This window comes from Populus trichocarpa, chromosome 9 (genome assembly GCF_000002775.5).
Source record: "Populus trichocarpa isolate Nisqually-1 chromosome 9, P.trichocarpa_v4.1, whole genome shotgun sequence".
Taxonomy (NCBI): Eukaryota; Viridiplantae; Streptophyta; class Magnoliopsida; order Malpighiales; family Salicaceae; genus Populus; species Populus trichocarpa.
In genome coordinates this window covers 5,988,403-6,013,847 of record NC_037293.2, presented here as the reverse complement: position 1 = coordinate 6,013,847, position 25,445 = coordinate 5,988,403, and the positions used below count along the sequence as shown (strand labels likewise).

Sequence of the window (25,445 nt, the reverse complement as noted above, 5' to 3'; positions counted from 1 at the left end):
TGACTTAATTATTTTTTTTGGAAAGTTTATTATTTTTCTATAATTCATCATAATGCATTTAATAAATATCAAGCCTGTGGTGTGTGTGTGTGTGTGTGTTTTGGTATTTTATTACTTATTTTCTGAAACCATTTTGAAGAAAAAAAAGTTATGATAAAAAAAATAAAAATAAAAGGAGTTTCAAGAAAAGATTAAAAGTTATAATTACGTTTGAAAAGTGAGTTTATTATTGATAAGAAATTGAAATTGGTTTAGTTTGTTTATTTATTTAAAAAGAGTTAGAACTGATATTATAATCTAGAATTGTACAGTTTAGTTCTATATTAATATAAATCAAGAATTAAAGTAAGGATTTAATTAAACCAAAAAAATCAATAAGTTGCTTGTTATAATTTTAGTACATGTTGAAAATGAAAAAAAAATAATTACTCTTATATTTTTTTTAATCTAATCTAAATTACTAAATTCAAAATAAATATAAAATTCGAAACATTGAAAGATTATTCAAATCTTTTATTCTTAAAAAAACAATGATTCAAATATTCTACATCCTATCAATGGAAACTTTTGCTACTCCTAGTAAGTAATTATCATGACTAAAATTTAACAATTATTAGGATGATTTATGAAATTATTATAGATTATTTTGATATATTAATATTAAAAATAAATTTTATAAAATAAAAAAAATTATTTTAATATATTTTTAAATAATAATTATTTTAAAAAATAACTAATACTACCCTCTCCACTAAACTCTGAACACTGTCTGAAGTCTACTCTCATAGAAAAATAAAACAAAAAAAACTCTCTCGAAATGGCCATTGCCACCTTCTCCACACCACACGCGTCTACGCTCTTCAGTCACCAACCACCACCAATATCACTGCAACAACTTTGCTACAACCACTCGCTGTATTGCCATCCCAACTTCTAAACTCTCTACAACTACTACTCCCTCTCTCGTTTGGACCACCACTGCTTCTCGTTTAAAAAATTTCCAACAACCATCGTTTTTTCCTCTGGTGAAGGTGCTGGCGTAGTTGGTGGAGGAGGGAGTACTGGTGGTGGAGGAAATGGGAATGATGCTGCTGGTGATGCTGGTTCCCGCAAGCGGAACGAGGCCATTCTTGCATTGGCAGAGGTACACACACACACACACATATATATATATATAAAGATTGCTATGATTTGGTTTGGTGTTTTGAGTTTGACGATTTGCAGTTGGTGATCATTATTAGGCGGGGAGATCGTTAGAGAGCTTGCCGAAGGATTTGGCAGCGGCAATTGAGGCAGGGAGGGTGCTAGGTTCCATTGCTAGTCACCAGTATTTAGGCGGTTGCTTCAATTTGGAGGGTTTAAAGAAAGGCTGCTTGCTGACTAAGGTTGCCATAGAGTGTGGTGTTGGGATCTTTACCATGGCTAAATCTCTCAAGATTTCATCATGAACCACTACAATTACATATATTCCTTTTCTTCAATTATTTATAACTGGCAAGAATGAATGGAAGTTTCTCATGAGGGGTTCACTGAATTCTGAATGCCTGGTGAGATCAATTAGATTGGTTGTTGCTTGTGTAACTACAAGTCAACTACTAGAATGGGGTTATCTTTTTTTATTTTTAAAAATGTCTGATCATCTGATGATTTGTCATGATTCTAAGATCATTTTATTTATGTGCCATGTTTTCAACTAGATGTTAGATTATCTCACAATCTTCCTGTTCTGTTTCAATATACATTATGTCTGCTGGATTTGTGGGGAATGGTTTTTTAAAACTTTGTTGTTTTTGATAAGCTGTGGGAATCTGATGAGGAGATACATTAAGTGAACGGTATGAACATACGAGTCTTGTATAAACCTTCTTTCTGCTGGTGTTTTGAATCAGCCTGGTATGTTATGACGTGATTGAATTTCTGAAGTTAGAACTAAGACGGTGGCTTGATTTTGTGTGCAGCTAATATATACACTGATAGCACACAATTTATCTGGAGGGATCGTCATTCTAGATTCTAGAGATTATTGTGCTGATACTGTAATGCAAATTTTTTTCTGTAATGAGATTTCCAGGCTAATATTTTAGCTTCACTGGTATATGGGGGCCAATCTCAGTATTGACATTAATTTTATGACGCCTTAGACTCTTTTGCTTAATAATTTCATGTTTCGAGCTGTTGTGAGCTCAGTTCATGTTCCAAATTGACTTTGAAGCTCTATTTGTTAAGTATTGTTAGGTGTTCTGCAGACAGTGAGGTATGTGTTGCTCATGGATAATCTTTCTCAATTTTGCTTGCTGTTCAGACTGCTGCGGAGCTGGAAAGGAGCAGAGAAAACTTTTCCAAGGAGCTGGAAGGATGGCCGGTGTTGCAAGGCTGTCAGCAGCTTATGTTATTTTCACGTCTCTCGTTTAACATCTCCTATCAGTGGAATTTTTTTTTTTTTTTTAACGAGGATGTCTGTTCAGCTTACACACATCTCAACTAATTCCATGGACTCTGAAGTTAACGACCATATAAACCTTCAGTAGCCCTGAGGCTTGTAAAACTTGAACCGGTGACCTCTAGAAAACAAACTTATGACCAGTTGAGCTAGACCTTCCTATCAATAAAATTTTAATTCTATCAATGATTGCTCTAAATTTGTGCTTGTACTTGTGAGGGAATTGTTGTAAATTTATTTAAAATTATTGTTGAATAATAAATTAATCTCAAAAAACCTTTTGGTTTTTACATCTAAATAACTCTTAATTTTTTAAAATTTAATTATTGATTTATGGTAACTAATCAATATAATATTCGAAAATAATAAAAATTAGTTCTTATTATTTTTTTAATCAATTAACTTACAAAATTCATTATAAAAAAAAGATGAAGGAAGAGTTCGATACTTATATTTTTCAGATTTTCCATATTATTTTTCACCTTATTTTTAGTGTTTTCATTTCTTTTTATGCTTTGATTTTCTTCTCAATTCTAAAATTTATATTCATCTTGTTAAGAAATATTAAAGTTACATAATATTTGATTCGAAAACCTCCTTGTTTAGAAGTGTTTGTAAACCAAGGTGGTGATATTGAAATTTTAGTAAGTATATTACAAACATTCTACTTGCACAAGTAAAAAGTAATAAAGTTTTAAAGATAAATAATTAATTTTTAATGATAATAAAAAAAAATTATTATTTAAAAGTATTTTAACAAGGAACTATCATTTTTTATTTTAATATATATATATATACACACACACACATATGCATACTAGGATTTTGAATTAGTATTAATTAAAAATTTAGATATATATTTAGCATGCAAACGGATAAAAGAAAGATAAAAAAAAAATTAAAACATCTATAACAAACTAAAACTCAAATGAAGATATCTATAATACACTTAAAACAATCTTCACAAAACAAATCTAATAATATAATATAAAAAAATCACTAACAGTAGTCTAAACAGACTAATGCTGTTTGTTTACGTGAATGCGGCTGTGTTTTAATTAAAACCCAGTTTGCAACCATTTGGTAATGAAAAAAAAGTGATTTACTGTTCATGGGTCTCATATGATTTTTGCGTCCGAAACGCGGGTAATGAAAAGCAAGGAATTCCTGCTTTTCACGCTCTGTACATGCTAATTGCACTTTTCACTAAACAGTGCAATTAGCATGAACAGTGTACATTGATACACTGTTCACTTAAAAAACAATGAACAGTGCAATTCACTTGCACTATTCACGTGACCAATTTTAGTTTTTCTTTTCTTTTTTTCTTTTCAGTGTGTTAATTTTATTAACAGTTTTTTTTTTAAAAAAAAAAAACTAGTTTAGAATGAATTAAATTCACCCACACTGTGATGTGAACAATATTTTTTTTCCCGAAAAACTAGTATAGAGTGAATTAAATTCACTCGCACTGTAATATCAATTTCATATATGATAATATTTTATCTAATTTTATTACACGCTCAAAAAATTATGAAAATTGTAGTTCTTATCGGATGAATTTTGTACGTAATGGAATTATAAATAGTTTAATGGAATAATAAAAAATATTTTATATAAAGTATTATTTATTTCATGATGTAATAGGAGTAATTAATTCTATAATATTTAAATTTAAAACTATCAATATTAATATATATATTTTAAAATTATTTTATAACCTTAATTTCAAAAGCATTCTTAACCAATCACATTAAATTACTTTTTTTTCAACCTCAATTTCAACCACAGTTTTAACCAAACACCTATTTTTTCAAACCAACCTCAACTAAAAGTAATTTTAATAAAAACAACCTTTCAAACTACAACCACAATAGCTACCGCAATACCAAATACAAAGCGCCGCTCATAAACGAAAGCTTGGTTGGAAGTGTGGTTACGGTTATTTTTCAAAGTACTTTCCATACCGAAATGTATCAAAATGATGTTTTTTTATTTTTAAAAAATTATTTTTGAGATCAGCGCATCAAAACGATCTAAAACATACAAAAAATTTTTAATTTTTAATGAAAAAAAATTAAATTTTTAAAGAATACGGTATGCATCGCGTTCCCAAAAGAAATCTAAGCCACGCCACAATTAAATAAATAGAGAAAGTTGATTGTTGATTATAATGTGAATTTTAATTTAATTTAATGAAATTTTCTTTTGTGATTACTAAAAATAAATTATTTCAAAGTTATATGTTTCGATTGTTATGCATCTATTGCTTTAATTTGTAATTTACAATAAAATAATTTTACTTGTGTAAAACATCATGGTATATTTTAATTTAATTGATTTTCTTTTACTGAAACATGAGAAGGAACTTAAAAGTACATCATTTTTTATATTAAAATGCGATTAACACCTAAACAACAAGGAACGTCGCCGTTTACTCAACGTTCAAACTTAAAACGATTGTGCTCGAGAACTCGGAGGGCAAGGTAGTAATTTCAATGATCTAGGGTTTTATACTATAAATTTAGGCGCAAAGCATCAATCCCCTCCCAGTTGTCTCAAACCCTAGCAGCTCTCAGCAGAGAAACCTTAGCATCTTGCCTCTGCAAAAATGGGTAAACAATCTTTGTTAAATATTTCTACTGTCTTGATCTCTCTCTCTCTGTCGTCAGTTTTGGCGATGCTAATAATTTAAAATTTTGTATGTTTTGATTAGGGATTTCTCGTGATTCTATGCACAAGAGGAGGGCCACCGGAGGCAAGAAGAAAGCTTGGAGAAAGAAGAGAAAGTAAGACGTTCTTTAACATTATTTTTTAGTTCTTTTATCAGAAAAAACCGCACTTCTCTACGTGTTTTCCTTTCTGATCTGTGGAAAAGATTTGGTTAACTTGAATCTGGGCACAGATAGTTTGAAAATTTTCTCCTTGAGGTCCTGGTTTCATCACTTTGTCTGGGTTCAGACCAGCCACTGTTTTTAAGCTCTAGTACTTGATTTAGCTTAACTAGTCACTTATTGGTGATTATTCCTTGTTTCTATTGCTCCCTTGTTTGCCTGATTTCATATATGAAGGACTTTTTTCCTTCAATCTGGTCAAAATCATTTAAGGAAGGTCGACAACCTAAGAGAGAATTGCTGGATCCTCTCTTGCTATTACTCTTTATAAAGGAACTACTTTCTTCTTCTCCTTCAATAAAAAGCTGTCGTTTCTTTGGAGATCAATCAATATGGATTTTATTCTGTGCTCTAATTGATGGTTTCCTTTAAACTTCCTGCGATTGTATCCTTTTGGTGTGTCCAAAGCATTCCTGTTTTCGATTTAATATCTGAATTTGGACTGTGACTGGTTACTTTATGTTTTCTTGTGTACCTAATTATGTTCGTGTGTTTTCCCCCTTGAAGGTATGAGCTCGGAAGGCAACCTGCAAGCACTAAGCTGTCCAGCAACAAGACAGTGAGGAGGATTAGGGTTCGAGGAGGAAATGTGAAGTGGCGTGCTTTAAGACTTGATACTGGAAACTACTCATGGGGTAGTGAGGCTGTGACCCGAAAGACCAGGATTCTTGATGTGGTGTACAATGCATCCAACAATGAGTTGGTTCGTACTCAGACTTTGGTGAAGAGTGCCATCGTTCAGGTTGATGCTGCACCTTTCAAGCAGTGGTATCTCCAGCACTATGGTGTGGACATTGGTCGCAAGAAGAAAACCACAGCAGCTGCCAAGAAGGAAGGAGAGGTAGGATCTTTACATATAGCATTTGTTTCAATTTTTTTTTTCATTGTGTGAAAGTGATGCTTGTATTGCTACTGATGTGGGCCTAGGTAATTGATTTTTTTACCATTGATTTATTTATGCAAGTGGAAAAACTAGAATATGGTTTTTAATAGATTTTAACCCATTATTAGTTTTTCCATGCTGATGTGTTTTTTTTGACTTATTTAATCTTCTTTCTGTCAGAAAAATACAACCTAATTTTCTGCTTCTATTTGCTAGTTCGTGTGAGATTTTTATTGGCTTTGCAACTTACCAAGTTTTTGCTTAATTTCATGAGAATGTGTCACAGCTAGATTTTTTTAGTACTTACCATATCCATATGTAAATGTGGGGTCATAATTATGCTACATTCAGCAATATGCTACATTCAGCATGGTTTATCTCACTGGTATGTTTTGTTGGTAATTTCACTTTGAAATTGTCCATAAACTTGTATATTGATTTATAGGAAGGTGAAGCTGCTGCTACTGAGGAGGTGAAGCAGAGCAATCATGTCCAGAGGAAGCTGGAGAAGAGACAACAGATTCGCAAGCTTGACCCTCATATTGAAGAGCAATTTGGCAGTGGTCGTTTGCTAGCTTCTATTTCATCACGTCCTGGTCAGTGTGGGCGAGCTGATGGGTATGTTACTTCTCCCCCTGTTTATGCATGTTCTTAGTTGTGGTCTAGATTGAAGGCATTGCCAAAGAATGTTTGTGAGTTTCATTGCTTTCCTATGGTTGCAGATATATCTTGGAGGGCAAAGAACTGGAGTTTTACATGAAGAAAATACAAAGGAAGAAGGGCAAGGGAGCTGCCTAGAGTTTTGTTATTTGAATTTTATTTTCAGATCAGGCGTCTATTTTCACCTTATTTTGCTTGAAGTTGGACGTGTAACTTTTGATGAGATAAGAAATTTAACTTGAAGGTAGACCTGTCATTTGAATTTTGAGTAGAATATTCAGGTGGTTCTGGTTTAATTTGGCGTTTTTCACCTCGCATTAAAGATAAATCTCTTGTTTTTGTGTTGAGTTGGATGATGAAGGTTTCTTAGCCGAATCCTATTTCTGACCTGGTGACTAGTCGTTATGAGCTTGCATGAGATTGATCGGTATGATAAGAATGCATGATGCCGTACACTTGTAGCCTAGCCGTGTTGAAAGGCTCCATTTTTAATGCGATCGACATCTCTAACCAATTTCTTGCTGTAAAATTTGGTTTTGCTAGACAATTGATAGCCTCGGGTAAAAGCTGTTCAGGCCCATAAATGGCTTTACTAAGCAAGTAAGATGGATTCTCGAGCTCCTCATTTTTTCTAGTGTTGATCGCTCACTTGCCGTGTCGAATCAATTCTGAACTTACTCTATGATATGATATAAAAAAAAACATACTGTATTTGTTCTTATAAGAAAAATAATATTTTAATATTCATTGATAAGGGAAATCAATCACAAACAGCATGTCTAAACATAGTCACAATAGCAATTTGTCAATTTAGATGCTACAGAAAAACAAAGGTAATCTAACAAATGCCAAAATAAAATCTGAGCAGTTGTCTTGAGTTTTAACAAATTTTGATTTTTTTTTTATATTATGAAAAGCAACTTCAAAGTGATTGATTCAAGTGAATTAATTCAATCTGCACATTTAGCAATGAAAAAGTCAATGAAAAGCATCAAATTTTTTCTTTAGCAAAACTGGTGGTATAACCTCAATTTTTAGTGGGATGTATTTCTAAAATCTGCATTCAAATATTTAACCAAATGACTATAAATTATGGCTGTAACAAGCATAGTTACAACCACAGCACCAAATGAAAACTAATAAAAGCCAGACCTCCCCAACTCTTAATGAAATTGGAAGAGGGGAGGGGGGAGCCACTCCCCATAGGATAAATGGAAAGAAAAAGGAGGACCATTAATAAGAGAGGAAGAAGAGCTGAGCAAAAAGAGAGGGCTAGAGCCTCAGACGAACACCGCAAAGGGGGAGACAGAGTGAGGACTAAGCCTCAGCTGCAGAGAGAAGAGAAGAAGAGAGAGAGAGAGCCTTCGTTGCAATTATTGATTATATCTGGAACACGAGGGAAAAGAAGAAGGAAATCATCCTCCATGGCTTAGCTTACGTCGTGGTTAAAGAGCAGGTTGTTCAATCCATGACCTCTTTCATCATCAACCTTTTAATATAAACATGTTTCATTATCTCCTTTCATGAAATTATTTTAGATTTAAGTTCTAATCTTAATATAATACAGACGCTAAGAGTATCTTTTAATATATATATATATATATATATATATATATATATGATGGAATGTAAGAAATTGTCATATTACTTGGTAGATGCTTGAGTAACCTTATTATAAAATCCATCAAAACAGGTTCGAATCAAGCTAACTCAATTAAAGAGAAGAACCCTTCGTTACAAGAAAATTTTATAAGCTCAACTATTAATATTTATATTATAAATAGAAAAGAGATAAACAGAAAAGAAAAATAAAACAGGAAGAATTGGAAAAAAAAATTCTTCTCTTTTAAAATTTATTCTTAACATTAAAATAATAAAAAATTTAATTTAAAACTAATTCTTTTTTAAATACGGCTCAAGTACGATTCCAAACACCGCATAACTTGAAAACATAGAATTTTTCAACCCCCATATTAAACTATTAATATTTATATTATAAATAGAAAGAGATAGACAGAAAAGAAAAAAATAAATAAAAAAACTCCTCTCTTCATTATTTCTATTTTTACTGTATTTATTTATTTTTTATATTATAAACGTGAGTATTTATAATAAATATTTGGGAGTATTATAAATATTGATTTTAAAGTTTTTTTTATTTAAAAATATATTAAAATAATATATTTTTTATTTTTTAAAAATATATTTTTAATATCATCACATCAAAACAATAAAAAAATATTAAAAAAATAAATTTAAAACTAGAAATAAGTTTAAATTTTTTAGAAAACATAACTCGACAGTAATTTCAAACACCACCTCCATCCTGAAAACATTGAATTTTTTGCTAAATCAAAATTTAAAAAAAATTCTGTTTATACTTTATACCCCCCCTCCCCCCCCCAAAAAAATAAATTCAGCGACTAAACTACGCGTCGTTAGAAACAATGGCATGTCGGTTTTGTAACAAATTATTTTATCGATCAAGCGGTCAACGAAATGTGGCCGTGGACTCAAACCCTAAAAAGTCATAGAAGAAGAAGAAGCAGCAGCAGCAGAAAGTGAAAAACCCTAACATCTGCGATGACACAAAAAAACAATCTATTCAAAGGCCAACAGAAGAAGAAAACAGTCCCACCTAATCGCCATGGGAAAATCACTCACATCCGCAAAGGTCAGATTGTTTGCTTCCTTGCAATCTCTAAAACTGTGTATTTTATTTATTAGTTTCAAGAAGATTAAATAAATAAATCTCTAAATTTTTATTGCAGGGAAGAGATTTGTGAAGCCAACAAATTTTACGAAGGAGATGGATGCTGATAGGGTATGATTGCTCAATTTTGTAAACTGTTACTGCTTGGTGATATTGCTAAAAGTCAATTAGCGGATGCTCTGACTTGCATTGGAAATTTTGTATTTCCTTACTGATAGATTACTATATCTATTGATTTGAAAACTAGTGTACCTTGTAAGAGTGAAGCATGTACTACAGATTTGTTTTGTATTCACAGCTTCTTTAAGATGCACTTTGATTTATTGAAGAGTTTAAAACCCAGATAAACTTGTTCTTTGGGTTATAATTATGCGTCTACTACTGATTACCAGCGTTCTTATTACAGTGGGCGCTGAGTATGAGCTGACGCTATAACTGTTCCAGTTTTGTTAGATTTGGTGGCTGGTTCAGCTAGTCACTTTATGCAGTTCTGGAGAAATTCTCTTGTGTTTTTGTCTTCTGCTTTTTTTATATATAGTTTTTTCCAGCTGCAGAATTTGATTATTGTGGAGATGTAAGAGATGGTTATTTTCCCATATGTGGAGATTATACTGTGCAACTGCTCTTGTAGAATCCAAGCCAGTCCTCTGCTCCTTCTTCATCTTTTATTCCTTTTATCTGTTTTTTTTTTAATGAGGATGTGCAAGAATTGCTGAAGACTTTCATGAAGAATCGAAGTTGTAAAAATACTACCATATCTATTGCTGTAGTTTGCTTTTTGGGTATTGTTTTTTCAAAACCCAATCTGTGATCTTTCTCGGTGCTTTGTTCGGATTATCTTTGTTCATCTAGAGAGTCCTTCCATTCTGTTTTATCAGTTGGGGAAAGGGTGATGCCTAGATTTTGATTGTCTATACTGTTAAATTGACTGTTTTTATGAGTAAATCTTTCTTAATACAACAAAAGGAATTCAAATTATTCAATCAAGGGATTTTTCATGGATCCGGGGGTAGAATTATACTCTGAAAGATCAAGATTGTAGTTATACGTTACCCTTCTGGTCTCCAAGGTGAGATAGCAGATCACTCAACGTCAGTTAATTCTCACATGAGCTTGGATCGTATAAGATCACCCAAAAGTTCTTGTAGCATGGTTAGTAAGCTGAAGTTAGCCTATATCTGCCTATTTTCTGGTGACTGGCATCACAACTATTGCTGTCATCGTATTTTGTAACTGTATGTGTGGTCTATTGTGTGCATGGTGACCTCTTGAATCTTTGTGTGGTTCAGTGATTGCTGATCTATGTTATCTTTGATGTGGGCCAGGAGCTAAGCAAGTTCATCAACAACTGTAACGAGATCAAAGCAGCTACTGCTGCAAACAAGGAAGGTGGTCAACTAAGCATTGTCAAACCACCACCAGAACCAGCAAGAGCTGCAAAGAAAGAAACTTGATGCTGCAAAATGTATGCTTTGCTTTGTGCCTTTTTCATGTTTAGTTGGGAGGAGGTCTCTCAATCAGTTTTGACAGTATATTAGATTGGATATGAGAGTTTTGCCCGACTTGGATATAAATGGTTGATTAGTTGAATGTAAACCTTATTTCCTTTTAGCCCCTATCTATACAAGTTTTGGTAATCTGGTGCGGACATAGGAGACTGCTGCTATGGCTATGAAGTATTGATTTAGTATGCTGTATTGATAATAGAAATAGTAATCAAGTTTTTATCCTCTTTAACTTTTGGTTGAAACTTGAGATGGCTATTTTTCCATTCCAAATGAGAGAGGTAACGAATTTCCATTCAAAGAATCAACGGTCGTCAATCTTCAAGGCGAGGGGAGCCGAGGGAGACTAATACCTTCTTGTGTAATCGAGTTTTTCCCAGTATATATTAATTTTGAACAAACAGTGTTCTAGCTGTAATGTTGAACACCCTGTAGGGCGGCTGGGCTTGCCAATTGTTGCTGTCCCATCATTTTCCACTGCAACTGTTTTGAGTGAGACGAGACAGAATTGAGGTGGATCCTAGTCATCCGCATGCTATCTCGATTCTCAATCTTATTCAATCAGACCCACAGACATTAACCACCCAGATCGCCCACAAGTTTGTCTGATTAATTGACTGGCTTCAAAAAGTGGCAAAAAGGTATTGGTTACCCTTTTACAAGTATTAGCTTTCTGGCACGTGACTCGTTTTGAATGGCCACAATCCACATGGTGGCCAAGGTTGTCTAAATGGAAGAAAACATGACCCCAACCCAAGTCTTCCTTGACCCGTCACGCACCTACGTCGGGGATTTGGGCTCTATGTGATGGCGCAACGAAATAATTTTGACGGTGTTTTTTAAAATTCTTGGAATTTTATTTTTATTTATTTATTTATTTTATATATATTGATGTCCACAACAAATTATTTAAAAATATATTTTTTTAATAAAAAAACATTTAAAAAAAAATATTACCACGATACCATAAACAAGCTTCCTTTCCATGGAGTACTTTTTTTATACAACTAAAAAAACAGCTTTTGTTAAAAGATCCTTTTTTTCTCATTCAAGTCTAATGGTTAGCGAGATAGGGATGGAATCTTTGTACAATTACAAAAAAAAAAAAAAAAAATAGTCTTAATAGATAATATTTATTATAATTTTAAAACCCGACTTAGGAATTAACCCAAAACTTGATTAAGATTATGGGTTGGAAAGGTCAATCCGGTTAACCTGATATTAAAAAGAAAAGAAAAAAAAAACCTTCTTTCGACCATATTCTTTTTTTAAAAAAAAAAACAATGGGATTTTGACCCGTATTTTATCCCGGGTTGACCTGGATTTTTGACTGGGTTAAGTCGATTCAATATCATTAACCTTTAGGTCACATATTTATTTTTATATATATTTTGACGATGACAATAATAAGAAAATTTGACTGATAATATGCTTGGTTGAGAATAAATTTTAAATATATTTATACAAACATCATATCAATCAACATATAAGATTTCATGAGAAAAAATCAGAAAGAAGTCCAAGAAAAAAGCATGTTGAAGACTAAGGAAATAAATATTTATTTTAGTGCTTTATGTAAATCTTATAACTTATCATAATAGCACAAAATTAAAATTAATCCACTCCCTTCACCATGAATACATTTATAATAATCGATAAAAAGACACAGATAGTTCTAAAAATTCACCTAGGTTGAAACTGATAGATTTGGAATTCTGCATCAACCGGTCAACCGTTTGTTACCCGTGATGAGCACTTGAGAGTTCTGCAAGAACTAGTCGACACCAGTTGACCGTTCCAATCGCCAGTGAAACTGTAACGGCTATAAACGTTTAGTTTATGCTAGAAACACATAAATAGCTTGTCTTATTGTAAAATCAAGAAGATGATCCGAACCCATATGATATACAAGCTAATTCAAGAGCAAAAACACATAATAATCATCAATTTTTTATTATACTCTAATTGATGTAATTAAAAGCTTCATATTTCATATTTCAGCATAAGAGAATTTAATCCCGTACTCAATACACTCAAACACCTTCAAATCCTTTAAGTGTTATCTTGTGAAATACAAAAATATTAAAACTTTGAATTGTATTATACTCTATAAATAAAGTTAATTGTAATAACAAAATCACTTTTGTAAACCTTTAAGAGTTAGGTAAAAAAATATTGACATTGGTGAGGTATTTTCACCAAGATTTTTTTTTTTTAAGAAAGCATGTCTTCATGTGAGAGAAAGATCTTCAGGGGAAAATATCTTCAAGTGGCATAAAAATATTGGTGTGAATTTATCAAGTGGCAATTTTACTCTTGGACTTGGACTAACAAGGGAATACAATATTCAATACCGGTTTGGTACTTGAGATGTGAATATAGGCTTGTCGAACCACGCTAAAAAGCAAGCTAGCAAATTCTTTCCCCGACCTATTTGTTTTAAGCAATTTAATTATGGCATTGGTTATTGTGTTTAACTTAGTTAAATTGTATTATTTGTTAATATTAGTGTAACACTTAATTCACTACCCTGGGCGTTATCGTTGCCTTAATCATAGAACATAAAATCCTTCATCTGCTTTTTTTTTACCTCGAATCAAATCAGACCCTAGATTGACTCGAAACGGGTCAACCCGTCAGACCAATCCTAATTTTGCAACTAGAGTTATTATAGTATTGTTAATTTCAATACTTAATATAAATTAAAGTAAAAATAATATCTAATTATTTTTAAAATATAAAAATTTGATAACAATATATATTAAGAATGAAATAAACTTTTTATATTTTTAAACATTATTAATTATATCTTATCAATCGTAACCAAACATAATATATATCAACAATCACTCTATCTTATTCATCACAATCAAATATAATTTTATCTATATTTTCTTTTCTACCTTATCTTTAATGTTTCCATCGTCCACTTTATCCGAAATAATATCCAAACGATATCTAAATATTGTACCCTTCCTTAAGTTTTTTTTTTTTTTTTACTTTATTAGCTACAAGTGAAGCTCACGTCAGCCAAAAAAATAATAGTACCAAACAGCACAATTAATTTAGAGAGAGAGAGAGAGAGAGAGAGAGAGAGGAAGCTAACTTATTAGTGTATTATTATTACACAACACGACAAGGTACATAACAGTATCTGCTTGGATGATGCCTCTCCTTCTCCTTCTCGGAAGTCAACATCCACGGTTCTTCGCTCTCATCATCAACACAGCCATCACAAAGAAATCTAAGCCGTTGATCACATTATCAAACCCCGCATCCATAACCTACGATGTATATACTCAGTAAAAACCTCAGTACACGTGCCCTATCGATTCATGACACACCTAAGTACCTAACTATTAAGCAGTTCCCCTCTCATTGGTGCGTGTATTACACTATATAAAAGGCACGTGTTGTTTCTGCAATATTCCGAGACTGTTTGACCCTCTGGTACCCGGTAATTATACAGAAGTAGCTTCGAATAATATAGATTCGAGCTGAGCAGAGCTATAAAGATGACAAAGCTCTCTTATCAAACTACAGCAGCCTCGTGTCAGTTGATTTACGTGTGCTCGGTCGTCAATATTCTGAGATTATGCGGTAATATAATAAAAGTATGTCCTCAAAATTACAGGGGAAAAAAAAGGAAAATAAAAAAGACATAGCAGCATCGCCACCATATATCACCTACCCAAAAAGACAGCCATGATCCCAACAATATATCCATCAACATATTTTATACATACATACATCACCACACCATAGCAGCCGCCACCGGGAAGCTGACGTCACTACCACCACCATTATGGGCGCTGCAGAACCTGTAAGACAGGATACCGCAATTACTTTCTATAACTTCACGTTTTATTTTTTATTTTTTATTTTTAAATTTTTACTTGGTTGGTGTCTTGTTTGAGTTGCTCACGGTTTCAGGATTTTTATTCTTCTTAGGTGGTAGAGAGAGAGAGTGAGAGGAGAGAGGAGGAGGAGGAGGGAAATGAGAGGAAAGAAGAGGGGGGAGATGTGGACAAAGGAGAAGTGTTGGGTGTCCAAGAAAAGGTGATAGACAGCAGTAACTTTGATGTAAATAACCAGTTTGGAGGTTCTCATGTGGCAATGATGCAAAGGTTGAACCCAACAAACCCTTTGAGGATTGTCATCGGTGGTTCTTCCAGAATGCCCACTCCTTCTCCTTCTCAGACTTCTCTGCCTCGTTCTGCACCAATCCGACAAGTAAGTTAATTTCTTGCTCTTTACAGTTACTACTCATGTACAAGATAGCTTCAGCTCCTTTTTCTTTCTTTCTTTTTTTGTTTTAAAGTTTTGATTTTTAGTTTTTTGAAGGTTTTTGCTTTCTGAATTTAGCAGTGATTACTAAACTCGGTTGATTATGAAGAAATCTTGAACATTTTTCCTTCTCCTTCTCAGACTTCTCTGCCTCGTTCTGCACCAATCCCTCAAGTAAGTTAATTTCTTGCTTTTCACAGTTACTACTCTTGTACAAGATAGCTTCAGCTCCTTTTTCTTTCTTTCTTTTTTGTTTTAAAGTTTTGATTTTTAGTTTTTTGAAGGTTTTTGCTTTCTGAATTTAGCAGTGATTACTAAATTCGGGTGATTATGAAGAAATCTTGAACATTTTTTACCAGATATTTTTCTAAGTTTTGGTCTGTGTTATTCAAACTGTTTTTTTTTTAAAGCAATTAATTTGAACTTTATTAGTATGTTTATAGGATATAGAAAGGGCTTCATAAATTCTTTATTGTTTTTCAAATCAGTTATATAAATTTAACAAGAAAGTAGTTATATGCTCCCTCCCTGTTCCCCCCCCCTCTCTCTAGCAAAAAATAGAACTTTTGCTGATTTTTGAAGTTACTGATCTGAAATATTTCTGGGTTTCCCGCTTTGTGACCAGCCATCACAAACAACATTGAATTCAAGAAGATACACCAACAAAATATCTCTGTTTCTGTTTGTCTTTCACATGGTTGCCGCTGTTGGGCTAGTATCTTTCCTTATATTCAAGGGAATTCAAGGACTAATAGAAGCTTCAGAGAGTTTTAAAAGGAAAGAGAGGAGGATATTGAAGTTTTACCTCCCACAAGTTGAAACAGCATCTCTATTAAGCATTACTCTTGCGTTTGTATGGCAAAAGGCGGTTAGACAATGGCCCAGGATCATGGTTCCCTTCATATTGTGGAGCTCTTTTATCTTGTCGTTATCAGCCGGAATTCTTTTAATTTGCTTCCAAAGGGCTTCTACCGATGGTGTTGGAGTTTGTCTTATTGCTTTCGCAATTGGCAATGGCTTATATGCTTGTTGGGTTACCCAGAGAATTGGATTTTGCACCGAGATTTTGATTAAATCGCTTGAACCGGTTCCAAAATTCGGTGATTTGAACCAACCCACTTATTGGATGCTTGGAGTTGGATTCTTGTGGATGTCTTTGTGGATTTTAGCTGTAATTGGAGCCATGAATTTCTACTTTACTCCTTTGGTAATTACTGTATTGGTTTTAAGCTTGGCTTGGACTGCAGAAGTTATGAGGAACATCGTTAATTTGACTGTTAGTAGGGTGATCGCTCTATATTATCTTCGAGGAATGCAATCTATCCCTCAGAATTGTTTCCAAAGAGCTTTTACTCAGAACCTTGGAAGTGCTTGTTTGGGGTCTCTTTTTGTGCCTACTATTGAAGCACTGAGAGTTGTTGTTCGGGGTTTGAATTTGCTAGAGGGAGAGGATGAATTCATGTTTTCTTGTGCTCATTGCTGTCTTAATGTTATGCAGTCTATCTTCAGATATGGCAACAGCTGGGCCTTTGTACAGGTAATATCTCTTTTAAAACTTCACCCCAACAAATTTACTTACCGTTTGCTTGGTTTCTTGTAAGAAATCCTAAAATGGGCGCTCTGCTCGAGTTGAAGCACATGTATATAATCTGGCATTGCAGGCAAATCAGTTTTGAAAAGTTATTGCTTAGTTCACGAACATTTTTTTGTTGCCTTTTTCTGATAGCCGAGTTACCTGTCTTTTGCCTGAGTTATCATCTCCACTGTTTATTGTGGTCCGATTCACATCATCTATAAAACTCCATTCTTAGTATGGCCATCTCAGATCGATTGATCCTCTAAACCTTTGTCCCAGGTAGCCACATATGGAAAAGGATTTGTGCAGGCGTCACAAGACACCTGGCAACTATTTGTAAGACAAGGAATGGAATCCATTGTCGACTCGGACATAACCAGCTCGATTTGCTTCCTCACAGGTGTATGCAGTGGATCCATTTGCGTTATTGTTGTGGCTGCTTGGACTGCCAGAGTGCATCAAACCTTCACTGCTACTCTCTCGCTCCTGTCCTTTTTCATTGGATACCTCATGGTTGGTAGCTCTTATTTGACAAATTCTATACTTTATTTACTCGACCTTGTGCTCAGATCATGTGATCAACTTGGACATTCTATAATCTATACTGAAGAATCTTTTTTCAACCAAGAAGTTGATTAACATAATTCATTGTTTAATTTGATATGTCAGACCAGGATTGCCATGGCAGTGCCGCATGCCTGTGTGAGCTGTTACTATGTTTGCTACGCAGAAAATCCTAGCAACATATTGTTTGATAAAACCATCCAGGATCATCAAAGGATGATGGCCGATCGCGGTGTTGCCGCGGCCACGCCTCGAGTGCCCCGTAGATTTTCAGCAGCTGAGGCATGATATCTTCCCCAAGAAGTTAAGGAATTTTGTGGTCGCAGCCTGATCGCATACTTTCAGAAATGTACCATTCCCTTGGTCACTTTTAGGGGTTGGGGGTCCAAGGACTTGGCTCGAGCCAGTTAAACTTGAGGTGATCTGTCGACTTGAATGGCTGAGTTGCTGGTGCTGGTGCTGGTGCTGGTGAATATGAAAGCTCAAATACTCTTTTATTGGGTGTTCCTGAATTGTGGAGAGCCCACTGGGATTCCAAATCAACAAGGCTACCAATGAAAATTGTCTTCTTGGTCTTGTCCTTTGCATATACTTTTAGGATATTCCATGGAAGTAATAATTGATAAAAGCTTCACCATTATTTAATCACTAATTACTTCTCTCTCTCTCTCTATATGCTAAAACAACCCATTACTGCTTAATTTAGATGTGGTATTAAATATTTATTAATCTTTCAATATAAACTTGTAACTTGTAAGAAACCTCCTTGAGGAATGATTGACAACTTCTTTTGAAAGTGATACAACTGTCATAGAAATTGTTTTTCACACTGGTTTTTATTTAAAAATATATTAAAATAATATTTTTTTAATTTTTAAAAATTTAATTTTAACAGTGAAGCATCAAAACAGATTAAAATATAAAAAAATAATTTAAATCTATTAAAAATCGAAGACTTTTAAAAGCGCTCCTCCACACACACCACCGTGTCAGGATTAAAATATGGTGTTGGCTTAACTAAAATAATGCTTCCAACGGGCAACGTGTTTGGTTTGTCTTCCTTAAAATATTACAAAAACTTGTCAAAAGGAGAAAAAAGAGGTACGAAGAGCTGGCCAACTTGATAGGTTTTTGAAACATTATTTCAGTTGTTTTAAGTTGTTTAAAATATTACAAAAACTTGTCTTCCACATGAATTTTTTTAATTTTTTATATTTTTAAGTTGTTTTATTATACTAATATCAAAAACAAATTTAAAAAAACAAAATAAATATTTTAATATGTTTTCAAACAAAAAACACTTTAAAAAAAAACATCCACTATTATTACAATTTACAAACACTCTTTAGACCTTCTCAATTTATTATAATGAACTACATAGTAGACTACACTTGGTGTCCGCATATTACCGCAAGGCTAGACTATTATTTTTGTGCAAAAAATAATGTTTAGCTATTACAAGAATGTTTTAAAAAATATATATGACTCGGATTATGGATCCGATTGAGTTAAATAAGCTTACTCTATTTCAACTAAATAGAAAAAAAAATAGAAAACGATAGTAGATTAATCAAATTTAAAAAGAAAGGTAATTAGAATAACTTGAAAAAATTAATTAAATTAAACAAACTATATATCTCAATTCACAGGCCAGTCAAGATGGAAAAATGAAATGGGATAAAAAAATAACATAAAAAAATTGATCCTGGTTAAACCAGGTTAGGATCATAACTTGTAATCTCAGTAATAAAGATCGAGTCAACCCAAGATATCTTATTAAATCTAAAATTCAAATCATGAAATCGTAATAACCCGATAAAAAAATAAAAAAAATAATAATTTTTTTTTAAAAAAATCATGTTAACTTTTCATGCCTCATGAACACTAGTAAAGACTTGTGAAAGCACAGTATAATCCACAATTCCTTTATCTCAGCGCGAGCCGGAGACGAGTATACAGTAAAACACTCACCTCTTCTATTGTATTCTATAATATAATAATAGTATAAATATTTGTTTTAATTGAGTTTATTTACTGAAGAAAGAAATTTGATCATGCAATTTCAATCGGAACCCAGCTTAGAAAGTAAATCTGTTTACAAACCAAGCCATGCCAAGCCACAGGAGGTGATATGCTTTGTTAAGTTTTGTTAACGAAGTAGGAAATGGTGCTAGTAGTCGTGAACCAGAGATGGGCTCCTCCTTCATCTTTAGGGTTTCACCTGAAAGAGAAGCATTTAGGGTTTCAATTCTATGAAAATAAAATCTTAATTATGAGGTGGTAGTGATGGCGGAGACAGTGCAGAACAACTTGGGATACTATTTTGATGACGATGTTTCTTACATGTTGTGAAGGAGAGCCTGGTTTTCAGACCAAACAATCCATTGAATATGTCCTGTTCTTCTTTTTTCCTATTTTAAGAGTGCAACTCTTGAATTGATAAGAGAGAGAAATGCAATAGCTTGAAACCATTGTACAAATAAAAATAAAAATCTCGAGAACGGTGTGGGAAAAGAAAACCCATGCCAGGAAAAAAGAAAAAAAAAAGAAAAAAGCCTGCTTTCTTGATCTTCTTTCTTGATCTTGATGGTGTTACTAATGGCTACATTGTTACGGGTTTGAGTTTTTTTATTATTATTAATATGAGTGTTTAAATTAATCTGTACATATAAATCAAAAAATAACTTTTACAAGATGATCATAAAAAAAAATATTAAAATAAGGATGATTAAAATTGGCATAAAAATAAATATAAAAATTATTAAATGATGAAATTAAAAGGAATAATAAATTTTACAAGATGATCAGAAAAAAAAATTAAAAATCAAAATAACGAGGATCAAATTGAAAAACACAATATCATCAATTTAGATTAAATGATGAAATTAAAAACTAATGAGACTTTTACAAAATGAACAAGGAAAAAAAAATAGAATTCAAAAGCAAAAGGACTAAATTGAAAATATAATATTTAATAAATCATGATTAAAGGATGAAATTAAAAATAAATAAAACGTCTACAAAAAAGTCAATAACAAAAAGAGGCTAAAGCTATGATTTTCGGGGGAGGAGAGAAAAAAAGAAAAGAAAAGAAGGTTCACCGACGATCAACTGGACCTCTAACACCAACACGAACCACTCCACACGAAGAAGACACGGTGATGCTACCAACAACACGACAAAATAGCATTTTCTAGATGCCGGGAGGCCTTGCACATGCCGCTTAAAGTGCGCGAGTGCCTCTTGGTACTGTACACACACCTATCTTTTTATTTTTTTCTTGGCTGATATTATAATAATAATAAAAAAACCATTGCGAAAATATAAAAACTCCTATTAACATCAGTTTTAATTTTTGCTTTTAATGTTATTTTAGTCGTTTTATTCTGCACTTAAGAAATAAAAACAGCTTATTTATTTTATTAAATAAATAAGATCTAGACCTATTTATTTAGTCGTTTTTTTCTTAGCATAATAAAATCGCATGTTTTTGTGTCTCTAGACCTATTTATTTATTTTTTTAAAAAAAAACATGGCCTCTCAATTTCCTGTAAAAAAAAAATATCAAACCCAACAAATCAGATAAAAATAATTCAACACATGGATAATTAGTTTTTTAATATTTTACAGATCAAATATTCTACAACAATAGTTCAAGATTTGACAATTAAGTAATCAACTTTGAAGTCCAAAAACATTAATCGGTGTTGAAGCCACACTGTTTGCAAGTTATAAGATAAGAGAGAAAAAAAGAGACAGCCAAGGAATTTCTTGGTTAACAAGCCTTTGCTTGTTTTAGCAAATCTGAAATGGATAAATCTGCTGTCGCTTTTCTTTTCAAAACCAGGAAACCCCATTGATGACTTCTCAGTAGACGCGACGACTCCTCTCTCTCTCTCTCTCTCTCTCTCTCTCTTCCATGAGCAAGCGTAACGTGTATTCTATAAACTTCGTATAGAAATACATCTCTAGTCTTTGTAGCTTTACACGATGCTCATAAGCGACGGCTGATGCAATCCATTATCAAGAAACCCAGTACAGAAAATGACAGCCATCAAACAGGAGGAGGGGCAGGCCACTGTTCTCAATTATTGACCATTCCTGTTCATACAATGACAAGAGAGTTGTAGAGTAGATTAGAGACTAGGATTCTGGCTTCCCTTTCTCTCGCGTGGCCTTGATAATGCTTCTTTTTTTTCCTTCTATTTTTGTCAACAAGCCTCCAGCACCATCCCTTGACTTCCACCGGCCCTGCAAAAACATTTCTTTTCCTTCATATAATTAGATAAAAAGAAATTGGACAGTTTTTTTCTTTAAAATATATTAGCATTGTGAGTGGATTAGGTAGAGTTTCTTTCTGGGACTCTTTATTCGGTCAGTTGATCACGTTATTTATGAAAATAATAATGCTATGGATAAGATTTTATTTTCAATTTGTTGCCTGATCCTAGCAACTTAACCTGGAAGAGTTTCCAGAAGAGAGCCTGGTCAACTCAGCGAGCCATTCTTGCCCTCTCTTATTCATTATTTTATGAATCATTATTTTATGAGCTTTGAGAATTTGATAGAGACACCGGATCCGAGATATTTTTTATACAGAGAGTAACCTAGTAACCTACATCATTAGATAAGGTTCATTAATCAGACTTTATTTGTTAGGTTTAATTTAATTATTATTAGATATTTTATTTAATATATTATAAATCCAATCATTTGTTCTAGTTAGAATTTTAATATTTATATCTTTTCTAAATGTTAGATAGTTTTTTATGAATAGAATAAAAATTGCAGACTTTTATATTTTTTCAACCCCCATTCTTTTTTTTTTCTCTTTTTTCTCCTTGCTTTTAATTCTGAACTTTTTTCTCTTTAAACTTTTTTTTTTAATTTTTTGAGTTCATTATTCCGCATGAGAATTCTTTATTTTGGCGTGCATAACTAGCCACTTTGTGACGAAAGATGTCCACGGTTTCTGCCCTTTGCAGGTGGTAGTCAAAGGAATTCTGAGGACTACTGTAATTGAATTGCCAATTCGCACTCTCCCAAGTTTCATTAACAACCTACAGGTGCGATGCATATAATGCTCATCCTTTTCTTGTCCCGGTGTCCTTAAAGAGGAGGAAGTTTTTGTCACGCCATGAAAGACGGTAGCAAGCTTTCAGAGTTTTCACCATCAACTTGAACATGAATTTTTCCAGAGTAGATTTTGAAAATCAACCACCCATGCTCGCTTTCGCTGCTAAAGTAGGCAACAACTCCCTGTAATAATAAATGAGAGGGAAAATTCTGCTGATAAGCCCTCGTTGGTAACTCTGCGCAGAGACGTTCCAAGCCCTCTAAGCCTTATGATTATGCGCGAGTTAAGAGGCCTGAGGATCACACCAACCATAACTTTCGAGTCCAGTTCTTGCTATCAGAAATAGTAGGGCATCTTTCACTTCGTGTTCTTGTATTTGGAGTTTAATCTCAAGTTTCAACCTAGCTCAACTACACTGGTACAGTAGCCACCTTTGAACAGCAGAAGCTGCACATTAACTTCTACTAATAACCACATTACTTTAGTGTCACAGCAACCCTATCACTCAACGCTACCACATTGAGACGCGTTTCAAACTCTAGAAGAGCATCCATACCCTCACGAGTCACAGGAGCCTTTGTCTTTAGTTGAATCCATTTCTTGCTACACAATGACATTTAACTTCATTTACCTTAGAAAAAGAAAAAAGAAAAAAGAAAAAAACCATTTAACTTTGTTTTCTCTGGCATTTGGCGGCCTTGAGTTGAGGTGGAGCTTCCACCTAGCACAGCTACCTTATTGCAGCTCCTCAAATAACAGAAGCCATATCCAAATGCAAGCTTTCTGCAGCAATCAATCCTCTACGGAATCGGCATCTACGATACCTTTGAAGCAAAAAAAAAACCCTTAAAGAGAAACAAATCTAGAGGCATGGTACACAGAAAAACACTAGTCTTATTCGTCTGAGTATCTGCAGAAAGAGAAGCAACTTTACCATGCTTCAAAATATCATTAAGCTCAGGTTACCATCATATCATAGTCGTACACAGTGGGTGAATGCACAAGCATACTAGTGAGAGAGACATAGAGGTCTTGACAAAATCTAAAAAGCATCACAAGTGTCCAACTATAATTTCATCTCGAGTAACTTGGACGAAATGAATTGTAATAAACAGAAACCAAACTATCAGTCAGTTTGCAATTTTTGCGATATCAAACAAATGGGATGGGAAGTGTAAATACTGTATACTTATAGCAGTTGTACAATTGATAGTGAATGGTAGCGTCAGTAGAATTTCAAAATTGGCACAAAAAAATCTAGAGAAGAAGGTGCAAATACCATTACTCGGCCATGGTCATCCCGGTATATATCAAAGAAGCAGTAAATAGAAATAGCAATGCAACTCCCAGTCTTCTAGTGCATTATTATCACAGCTAAACAAATAAACTACAATACTCGATACAAACAAACAGTATTCTAACATAACTAAAAAGTATAACACTCACTTCTCCAACTAGTCAACCATTCACCGTCAACCCGTTTTTGATTCTGCCTTGGTGCCAGCTTTTGCCTCTGATTTCAATTCTGGTCGAGCTTCCATGGGCCTGGCACCACCTGAACAACACCCACCACCATGGTGATGGTGGTGGTGGTGGTGGTGGTGACCATGATGATGACTCTGCTTTCCCTTCAGCTGCTTCCTCATATCATATGCATCCTCCCCATCTGCATAATACTTTGCTTCCACATCATGAATCTTATAGCCTAATGTTTCTGTATACAGATTGAAAGCTGCGCGATTACTCTTCCTCACATGCAGAGACACATACTCTGCTCCAAATACCTGTTCCACAAACTCAATCAATAAGAAACGTGGCCAAAATGTAAAACGCAAATTTATGACTAGATTCATATAAATCTAATCACTAAAGATTGCCTTATATCTAAAATAAAAATCAAATATAATAAAATGTCCTCTTAAAATCGATATAGTTCCATTAGATTCCAAAAAATTACAGCCATTTTAATAACCAGATAAAACATATATATAAAAAATATCTATCAATGTATCCACCCATTCAATTAGATTCCACAATACTTCAAGAATCTACATAAAACAGACAAAAAAATCACCACACATTCCAAGAACCAAAAAAACCCTTATTCTCAAAATTGATGCTTTTCATTCGGCAATTCAAAAGGAAATACAACCTAATCACTCAAATCCCTGAAATTGCAAGTGCAAAAAACAAAAAGATGTCGAAATTCAAGAAAGAAAAGGCTGAATCCTTAGACCTGTTCCATGGCGGTTTGGGCGGCGTTCATGAGCTTGGTAGCGAGGCCAAGCTTACGGTGAGTACGAAGGACAGCGAGAGAAGTGATATGACCATGACACTCGTTCGATTCTTCTTCCATTTTGGCCAAAACGTAACCGACAATTCGGCCGTTGTAATCTTCAGCGACATAGAGGAGATGCGGCCAAGAGAGGATGTGGTAAAAGTAATATTTCATCTGGTAATTTTCGGGCAAGCATAGCAAGTTGCATGCTTGCATCGCCAACAAGTCGTCTATGGTCGCCTTCCTTATGCACACCATGCTGGAGGAGATTCAGACGTCGTTAGGGTTTAGGTTTTTGCCTTGTCTGTAGGAAATGAAAAAAAAAACTAGTGCAAGGGAAGCTTAAAAGGTCAATTGATTAATAAATTAGATTTGGAATTTTTAGTTTGGGATCATATTAAATTGGGATTGACTTTTATTTTTATTTTTTTAGTTTAATGTGGGTGTCCGAGCCAACTTGCGCGTACTTTGACTAATCCCACGGGCCTTGAAGTTAACGACCATGTAAGCCTCCAGTGACCATTGTATGAGTAACTACAGGGTTCGAACCTGAGACCACAGAGAGAGC

General features: G+C 33.7%; 4 protein-coding genes and 1 long non-coding RNA gene across 7 annotated transcripts; 4 read left to right on the top strand and 1 right to left on the bottom strand.

The window, feature by feature from the left end:
• The first annotated feature begins 798 nt into the window (after positions 1-798).
• Positions 799-2,083, top strand: LOC127905780 (uncharacterized). Its single transcript, XR_008060111.1, has 2 exons — positions 799-1,144; positions 1,242-2,083. It is a non-coding gene; the product is annotated as an uncharacterized LOC127905780 (long non-coding RNA).
• Positions 2,084-4,933: 2,850 nt separating this feature from the next.
• On the top strand, positions 4,934-7,173 carry LOC7467347 (40S ribosomal protein S8). Its single transcript, XM_002313284.4, has 5 exons — positions 4,934-5,055; positions 5,157-5,229; positions 5,842-6,175; positions 6,663-6,835; positions 6,940-7,173. Exons 1-5 carry the CDS (start codon positions 5,052-5,054, stop codon positions 7,013-7,015), a joined length of 660 nt encoding a protein of 219 aa, XP_002313320.1. The 5' UTR covers positions 4,934-5,051; the 3' UTR covers positions 7,016-7,173.
• A 2,180-nt stretch (positions 7,174-9,353) lies between these two features.
• On the top strand, positions 9,354-11,327 carry LOC7467348 (uncharacterized). The gene is made up of 3 exons (XM_002313285.4): positions 9,354-9,551; positions 9,649-9,701; positions 10,916-11,327. Exons 1-3 carry the CDS (start codon positions 9,461-9,463, stop codon positions 11,042-11,044), a joined length of 273 nt encoding a protein of 90 aa, XP_002313321.3. The 5' UTR covers positions 9,354-9,460; the 3' UTR covers positions 11,045-11,327.
• A 3,306-nt stretch (positions 11,328-14,633) lies between these two features.
• On the top strand, positions 14,634-18,174 carry LOC7467349 (protein PNS1). Of its 2 annotated transcripts, XM_024609078.2 has the most exons (6): positions 14,635-14,918; positions 15,047-15,328; positions 15,524-15,556; positions 16,008-16,919; positions 17,238-17,471; positions 17,628-18,174. In XM_024609078.2, the coding sequence occupies exons 1-6, from the start codon at positions 14,901-14,903 to the stop codon at positions 17,808-17,810; spliced, it is 1,662 nt and encodes a 553-aa protein (XP_024464846.2). In that variant the 5' UTR covers positions 14,635-14,900; the 3' UTR covers positions 17,811-18,174. The 2 variants fall into 2 exon arrangements, with proteins under 2 accessions (XP_024464847.2, XP_024464846.2); XM_024609079.2 differs by lacking the exon at positions 15,524-15,556 and having other exon boundaries at positions 14,634-14,918.
• Positions 18,175-22,933: 4,759 nt separating this feature from the next.
• LOC7467350 (N-terminal acetyltransferase A complex catalytic subunit NAA10) lies at positions 22,934-25,223 on the bottom strand. Of its 2 annotated transcripts, XM_024607931.2 has the most exons (3): positions 24,836-25,223; positions 24,046-24,383; positions 22,934-23,423 (listed from the first exon to the last, which is right to left on the bottom strand). In XM_024607931.2, exons 1-2 carry the CDS (start codon positions 25,133-25,135, stop codon positions 24,072-24,074), a joined length of 612 nt encoding a protein of 203 aa, XP_024463699.2. In that variant the 5' UTR covers positions 25,136-25,223; the 3' UTR covers positions 22,934-23,423; positions 24,046-24,071. The 2 variants fall into 2 exon arrangements, with proteins under 2 accessions (XP_024463699.2, XP_002314058.3); XM_002314022.4 differs by lacking the exon at positions 22,934-23,423 and having other exon boundaries at positions 23,858-24,383.
• Positions 25,224-25,445: the final 222 nt, after the last annotated feature.

Bases quoted from the DNA above. Each gene is read 5' to 3' on its own strand.
- LOC7467347 (XM_002313284.4), top strand. The intron at 5,230-5,841 runs GTAAGACGTTCT...TCCCCCTTGAAG, and splicing joins GCTTGGAGAAAGAAGAGAAA to GTATGAGCTCGGAAGGCAAC. The intron at 6,176-6,662 runs GTAGGATCTTTA...ATTGATTTATAG, and splicing joins CTGCCAAGAAGGAAGGAGAG to GAAGGTGAAGCTGCTGCTAC.
- LOC7467348 (XM_002313285.4), top strand. From the start codon at position 9,461: ATGACACAAAAAAACAATCTATTCAAAGGCCAACAGAAGAAGAAAACA. The intron at 9,552-9,648 runs GTCAGATTGTTT...TTTTTATTGCAG, and splicing joins AATCACTCACATCCGCAAAG to GGAAGAGATTTGTGAAGCCA. The intron at 9,702-10,915 runs GTATGATTGCTC...GATGTGGGCCAG, and splicing joins AGGAGATGGATGCTGATAGG to GAGCTAAGCAAGTTCATCAA.
- LOC7467349 (XM_024609078.2), top strand. The intron at 15,329-15,523 runs GTAAGTTAATTT...TCTCCTTCTCAG, and splicing joins GTTCTGCACCAATCCGACAA to ACTTCTCTGCCTCGTTCTGC. The intron at 15,557-16,007 runs GTAAGTTAATTT...CTTTGTGACCAG, and splicing joins GTTCTGCACCAATCCCTCAA to CCATCACAAACAACATTGAA.
- LOC7467350 (XM_024607931.2), bottom strand. From the start codon at position 25,135: ATGGTGTGCATAAGGAAGGCGACCATAGACGACTTGTTGGCGATGCAA. The intron at 24,384-24,835 runs GTCTAAGGATTC...TTTGTGGAACAG, and splicing joins CCCAAACCGCCATGGAACAG to GTATTTGGAGCAGAGTATGT.